Raw genomic sequence first — 7,881 nt, 5'->3', positions numbered from 1 at the left:
GTTCTATTTTTTTTCTCCTAGATATTTAAGTTTTTTTTTATTGCAAAACAAAGTCTGTTTTAAATGAGATTAGTAACTCTTTCATGACTGACGAGATTCACACCCCATACTTCTAGTATTATCACCCAAAAAATTTACCCACTTTGTTAGATATTTAAGTTAGAGAATGACATTTGAACAAAAAAATCAGTCTTTCTAATTGTCCCTCATATTTTCACGAGACATTTAGCTAGACAACAAAGTAACTCTTAATAACTTTGTATATATAAGGACAAATAATAACAAAAACAAAATTACTAATAATATAGAATACAATATAATATGTTATATATTTAAATGTAAATAATAACAAAAACAAAAATTACTAACTAATGATAAGAATGACAATAATAATATGTTCGTACACAATTTGCTAATGTGTGTGTCACCAAATACGACCATCCATTGGGATTGAATATATGGATGGTATGTGTGTGTGAAACCAGTGGATGGTATCACCAAATACGGCCATCCATATTGGAAATTGTATGACCTGAAAAATATGCATGTATTTGGTTTTTAAAAGTGTAATGACTAAACAACCAAAGGAGTTGCAATAGGGCATCTCCAATGGAGAGTATATATATACTAGTGTATGCCCGTGCCCCCGGCCGATCCATATTGGAAATGCCTCGACACCCTGGCGGTGTATGACCAGCGATGAAAATATCCACAAGCTCATGAAAATTTGGTTTTGACTTTGTTGGGGAGAGAGAGTTTTGAATGTTGATTGTTCCAAAAGATGAACCAGGGTTGGAAAAAGGTTGGATCCTCCATAAGATAAGTGCAATGTATTGTTATATAGATATACATTTTAGGATTTTATGACCTCTTATACATTAATAGTTTCCACATCCAAAATGGTATCCAATGCAACAAAGCAAAGTTTAAGAGTTCGTAAAATTTTAAAAATGAGAAAAAACGACGGTCAAAGTCCGCGCAAGTGGTTTAACTAAAAAAATAAATAAAACGCACGTCACTTTGAGTAACGTCCGTAGTTTATTAAAACGTAACTGACCCAACTAATAAATGACGGTCTTTACCCGTTGCATCCGTTACAATTCTAAAAAAAAATAAAACAGACATGAATTTAAGTGACGTCCGAATTTCTTTTTAATTGGGACGTTACTTCAAGTGAGGCATGAGATGTTTATTAACTAATAGTCGGATGGGGAATTCCCCGGCCACCCCCTCTATTAACTATTAGCTTATCACCTGGGATTTACACCCCTCATTAGAAACATATTTTTGACATTTAAAGTGTAAATTTTACACTTTAAACAATTTACACCCTCCATTGGAGATGCCCTAAAAAACTAAATACTAAAGGAAAACAAATTATAAAGGTAAGGTATTCGCTATGGGCACCTTCCATTTTGTGTTGGGCAAACCTAAAAAAAAATATTACAAATTTGTCATTGTTATAAAAATCATATTTTGTGTTGGGCACCCCCATAACTATATCAAAATAACCTATTGCAACCTCTTCTAGCTCTTCACCATACACCCACTAAACTTTAACTAGTGATAGAATATAATGAAACTTGCGAGCTTTTTGCCTTTTCCAAATGTATTCAGAAGATGAACTCTGAAGGTTGCTCTTCAAGGCTCCAGATGGGTGGTGAGTTCGGCAGATTCTTAAATTTATGATTTGTATTCCTTTACTTGGCAGGAATCGTTATGATTTTTCTTTTCCTCTTCTTTTTTGGCAGTGACTAGGTCTTGATAAAGATGCAAAGAAACCTGTAGTTTTTTTTTTTTTTTTTTTTTTGTTAATCATCATATATATATATTAAGGATCCAAAAGAACAAAGCTTCTTTCCCTATCTAGAATGTCCCCAAGCCATAGAGGTGGGTTCTGTACCCATTTTGTATGCATATGTAAAGACTTGCCATGTGTGGCAATAGAGCTAGCAGCTTTATTTTTCTGCTTGCTAACCCAGATAATATTTACATCTTTTAAGGAATACAAAATAGCTAATGCATCATTAAGTAGTACTTTTGAGGTCCAAGATATACTCATATCCTCCTTCTTGTTCAAAAAGTTGCTGACTATCCTTGAGTCCACTTCCACTTCTAGTCTTTGTTGGTTGAACCTTCTGCTCCATATGATTCCTTGGAGTACCCCTTTGCTTTGAGCTTCCTCTGCTGTGAGGTCTATCTCATGTTCATTTCCTGCAGCAATAAATTCTCCATTATTATCTCTAAGAATAAATCAATAAGAAGAGTTATTGTTTTATGAAAAACAGGCATATGTATTGAGTTTGACATAGCCTTGTTTAGGAGGTGTCCACTGTAGAGTAGCAGGAGTAATATTTTGTACATAGTTATCTTCATTATCATAGTTCATGTGGTCAATAAAAAAACTTTTAACAATAAGAGAAATCTTATAAAGGCTAGGCTTCTTATTTGTATGATAGACATCACATCTTTCTAGCCAAATTTCCCAGTATATTTGTTGGCAGAATTTTGTCCAAGTTGTTGTTTCAATTGGCCAGTTTGGTGGAGGTGTATACCATAAGTCAAACCATTCTTGTACCTGCAAGTGCTCAAAATGATTTAGTATTATATTCTAGGGTGCATAATACCACAAAGATTGTGTGAAATGACAACTTAAGAGCAGATAGTGAATAGATTCGACTTCCCTCCCACATAACAAACAAGATTTATCTGGAATGTGAAAAAGGTGTAACAGTGTTCTCTTGTTGAGACAATGTTGTAGTAACACTTCTAGGCAAAAAGTGTGGCTCTTGGTAAGTGACATTTCTTCCAGAATTTTAGGTTAGTTTTGGATTTTGTAAGGGTAGTATTATTTGTACTTAGTTTCCTATACATAGACTTTACTGAATGGTGACCAGATTTGTTCAATGCCCACTGAATTTTGTCCTCAAGTTGTGTCCTTGGAAGGTATATACTTTGGATAGCTTGACTGGTTGTAGTATCAAATAATACTTGTGTCCCATGTTCTAGTATTGGGAATGAGAAGTTCGGATACCAAGTTGTAATTGTTGTTGAGGATGATATCAGAGGGTACCTTACATGATGGAAGCCCTGAAATCCAAGAGTCTTTCCATATATTGATATTATTACCTGAGCCTGTCTACCATATGATATTCTCTTTGATATTTAAGAGTGACTTTTTGCATGCCATGCCAGAACGAGGATGAACCAGCCTTTGAGGATGAATTGAGAGCATGAGAGTCCTTGAAATATTTACCTTTGAGTTGTAAGCTAAGGAAAGAATTAGGCTTAGTAATGATATCCCATACAATCCTACTAAGATGAGCAATTAATGTTATCTAGTTCAGCATCTCTAATGCCTAAACCTCCATCACATTTGGATTAACAGATGAACCCACCAAAAGTCTCTCTAGATAGCATTGATAGTGGAGGTGATGTGTTGTAGTAAAAGAAAAGTGCTCATGTGGAAAATGGGGGTGGCAGATGCAATAGATTTTATAAGCACACTTCTGGCAGCCTGAGAGAGCAATTTACTTTTCCAACCAGCTATTTTATTATTTACTTTAAGGATAAAATCTCCAAAAATATCAGATTTAGTCTATCCGAGAAACAAAGGGGAACCTAGGTACTTCTCACCTATATGTATAGATCTCATGTTGAGGAGGTGTCTAATGCTAGAGGTGTACGTCAAAAGAAGCTAATCAAATTCTTGCTAAAATGAACTCCTAATTTTACAAAATTGATCTCTTGTCCTGTACATAGGCAAAAAAGGTTAAGAGTGCCAATGAGTTCCTTTGCCTCATCCATATTTGCTCTACAAAAGATGAAAGCATCATCAACAAATAGGAAGTGTGATATAGGAGAACTATTCCTGGAAATCTTCACACCATGCATGTAACTTATTTTCAGTTATCTTTTTGTTAAGAAACCTAGAAAAAAATTCCATGCAAAAATGAAGAGGATTGGTGAGAGGGGGTCACCTTGTCTTAACCCCCTAGAAGATTTAAAGTGGCCAAAGGGAGTACCATTGACAAGGGGTGAGAAATGGTGGGAGCTAATACATTGGTTAATAAGGTTGACCACATTATTATCAAACCCAAGAGATGGAGGATGGTGAGTATAGATTTCCAACAGACTTTGTCAAAGGCTTTAGACATGTCAATCTTTATAGCCATTAACCCAGATATACCTTTTTTGAGTTTAAGGGTATGCATAATCTCATGAGCAAGGATAATATTGTCATTAATTTGTCTATTAGGCACAAAAGCACTTTGGAAAGGAGAAATAGAAGTAGAAACAGTTGCTTTTAACCTAACAGATAAGATTTTTGAAATGATTTTGTATGATATATTACAAAGACTTATAGGCCTAAAATCATTACATGTGACAGGGTTAAGACATTTTGGAATCAAGGCTATGTTAGTATGATTAATATGTTCAAGAGAGTAACCTTCCCTAAATTTTTTTGAGACCATGGTATGTACATCTTTACCTATAAGATCCCAAGATTTGTGATAGAAAATAGCTAGGAATCCATCAGGCCCTGGGGATTTTAAACCACCAATACTAAACACCACTTTTTTTACTTCATCTAGAGCAACATGTTTGAGGATTGGCGGGAAAAGGTGGGGAGATGATTAGTATGCACATTATTATAATCAGTAAGAAGATTTTCAAAATGGAACACCACTGTTTGACCAATATCTTTGTGATTTGTCACCCAAACATCTTGAGAATTTTTAAGGCATTCAATCCTATTGAACTTCCTATGCCTAAGAGTTTTGATATGGAAATATTTAGTGTTCCTATCCCCTTCTAAGATGTCTTTGTCTCTTGACTGTTGCTTCCAATATCTTTCTTCACTTTCAAGCAAAAAATCAAGTTCAGATAGAGCATTATTTTCTAGGTTGACATTTACAATGGTGGGCGGTCTAGTCTGGATGTTTTCAATAAGGATTTTGAGGTGAGCAATTTTTCGGAAGATGTTCCCAAAAGTAGTTTTATTCCAGGCCTTGAGAGCTTTTTTAGTTGAGTTTAGGTGATTTGGAATAAGGAGATGAGGATTTAAGAAATTTGTTACATGCACTCTTTGCCATGCTTGTGATATAATATCATGGTACTCTTGGTGATTTATCCACATGATGGAACTTGAAGGGTTTGTGAAATGAGAGTAGAATTGGTTGGGTGTTAAGAAGAATTGGGTAGTGATCTGATGATATAGCAGGGAGGTGGTGAAGAGTGTATTCAGGAAATAACAGGCTCCAATCAGTTGTACTGAGAGCTCTGTCGAGTCTTTTCTGGATATTGTCTTTCTCCAGTCTCTTGTTAGACCATGTGAAGGGGTAACATTTGAAACCTAAATCAATGAGAGCTTGAACTCTTATGATGTCATGTGCTGGCTGGCCATCATTAAACTCGTATGCTTTACCCCCTGTTTTTTCCCCAACATGTAAAATAATATTCAAATCTCCCATGATAGGAGTTGGATTGTCTTGTGAATTAAGTTGTCTAATAGGGTCCCAACTTCTATCTCTATTAGATTTATAGGGACTACCATAGAAAAAGCAAGCAATCCAAGGGGTCATATGAGTAACAAGTCTTATGGTGGTGGTTATGTGGTGAAAAAAGGATGAGTTATGAGTGATCAATAAGCTTACCTTCCACATGAGACAAAGCCCTCCCGCAGTGTGTATCGGGGGAACAGAAAGATGGTGAGGATAGTTGAGAGAGGTCGAGAGGTATTTCATATAATTACAAAAAGCTTTAGTTTCAGAAAGAAAAACTATATCTGGATTATAAGTGTTAATAATACTTATAAGGTGTCTATGGGTTGAAGGGTTACCCCATCCCCTACAGTTCCAACTGATGATCTTTATATAACCACTACTGGTAACTGTTCTGGTACAGTCACAAACCCAATAGACAACAAAGAGATAAAGTAGCATTCATTACCAAACTCAACTTGGAACTTGGAACTATAAAAGCAGGATAGAAAATATATATAGACTATATATATATATATAGGGATATATATATCATACCAACATATATGACAATTTTCAGTGACTGGCCAGTAAAAAAGGAAGACAAAAGAGTACATGCTACTAGTATAATTACAAATGTAGCTTATGTTATATGGGTATAATTTACTAAGTACTGATGGCAGTAAATAGTAAAGACTAAAGAACAAAAAGAAAGATGTTTTATAATAAGTAGAGAATGTAAAGGGATGATATTTGCAAGGGTAGAAAGGTATAGTACTAAAGTTTGTAGAAAACAGTAACCATGCTTGATATATATTATGAGCATGCTTGATTGGAAGAGTAAAAAACTGAATATATAATTCATGGGTTACCTGAGTGGTGGAAGAAGCAGTTGCATCTTCGTGAAGCACATAAGATCCAATCATAGTAATATCATTTCTGAGCTGCTCAGGTGGTGTAGGTGATGGATTGAAAATCGAATCAATCGAAGGTTCAGTGATAATTTCTGCAGTTGGAAAGTTTGGTATTTGCATTTGAGAATTGAGAAATTCAATATCTTCCATTGGATTTTCTGTGGGTAATTTTGTATTTTGGAGTGTTTGCTCATTGCCCCAAATGTTGTCGCCCATTATTGAATGCAGTACCATCCCTTGAGAGAGTAAAAGTTGTTGAAATGTTAGGTTTGTTATCATGTCCCATATAAATTCGATTGCGACATCCGCCATGCGGATTTGATGTGCGGGTGTTGAGATAGCATTATAATTGGGCACATCAGGCCGGATCTCGATTGTGGGAGAGTTTGGTGTGATGGGGATGTAAGGGATTGAAATTAAGGATTCTTCATTTGGGTTGTTTGTGGTTTGTGTTGTTTGGATTTCAACTGTAGTAGCCAAAGTTTTCCTTTTTTTAGTGGCTTATCCTTGCAGTCGCCCCAATCTCCCTTGCTTTTGGTTTTCCAGCGAGATTGGGGTTTTGGTTGGCTGATGATTGATGGTGTCTTGAAGTTAATTGGGATGTTGGTGGTTAAAGGTATTGGGCTTTGGGCTAAGATAGTTGGTGTGATGGTGTGTTTACGGATTTTGGTAGTAGTATTAAACAGAGGATTAGGTCCAACTGAGATGGACCTTTGAACTAGTCGGGTCTTGTATTCTACCATTGGATCTGGTGGGACGGTGTTATTGGATAAAGATCCAACAAGGACACGTTGGTTGGGTATTGTCACCTAAGAGTTAGCGGTGATTAGTACACCAGATCCACCAAAAAGAGCAATTTGGTGGTTTCGCTCGGCTTCTGCATCTAGATCTCGATCTAGAATAAGCTGATGGTTATGCACAATAGCTGGAGCTGGGTCAAGGATATTCATTTCATTCATGATCTCTTGTGCGATTGGTGGCAAAGCTAGAGGAACTTGGATTGGATCCGAAATCATGTGACAATCATAAGAGCTATGACCAAGTTTGAAACATTTCCAATAGGTATGGAAGGGAGTACCCACATAAGTGAATGTGACCCATACCTCTCCACGATTCATAGTATCTACTAGTCGTCCTTGGTGAAGAGGTGATGTTATATAGATCCACTTCAACTTTAGCTTTGTAGCCATTAGCATCCCTTGGAGTTGTCTGTGGGATATATTTCTTCCACTTTTCCAGCAGCCCTAGCTATGAGTTTGATGAGTGTTGGATTTTGATGTTCCAAGTGTAGACCTTCAAAAACCACCCATAATGCTTGCTTGGAGAAGTCCAATTCATTTGGTGTTAGATTTGGGGAGAAAGGCTTGAGAACAAGAAGATAACCCAACATTTGCCATGGTTGTGTGCGTATAATCTTGTTTTTGTCCACCTCTTTTTCAAAACGTAAGATGTAGCAGTCACCATCAACCACAATATCTAAAGTT

General features: G+C 36.2%; 1 protein-coding gene across 1 annotated transcript; it reads right to left on the bottom strand.

Moving 5' to 3' along the window:
- Positions 1–5,111: 5,111 nt before the first annotated feature.
- LOC147513686 (uncharacterized) lies at positions 5,112–5,585 on the bottom strand. The gene has a single exon (XM_086598942.1). The coding sequence runs from the start codon at positions 5,583–5,585 to the stop codon at positions 5,112–5,114; it is 474 nt and encodes a 157-aa protein (XP_086455068.1).
- Positions 5,586–7,881: the final 2,296 nt, after the last annotated feature.

The sequence above is a fragment of the Coptis chinensis genome, chromosome 3 (genome assembly GCF_015680905.1).
Source record: "Coptis chinensis isolate HL-2020 chromosome 3, ASM1568090v1, whole genome shotgun sequence".
Lineage (NCBI taxonomy): Eukaryota > Viridiplantae > Streptophyta > Magnoliopsida > Ranunculales > Ranunculaceae > Coptis > Coptis chinensis.
This window is presented reverse-complemented; position numbering and strand designations above follow the sequence as displayed.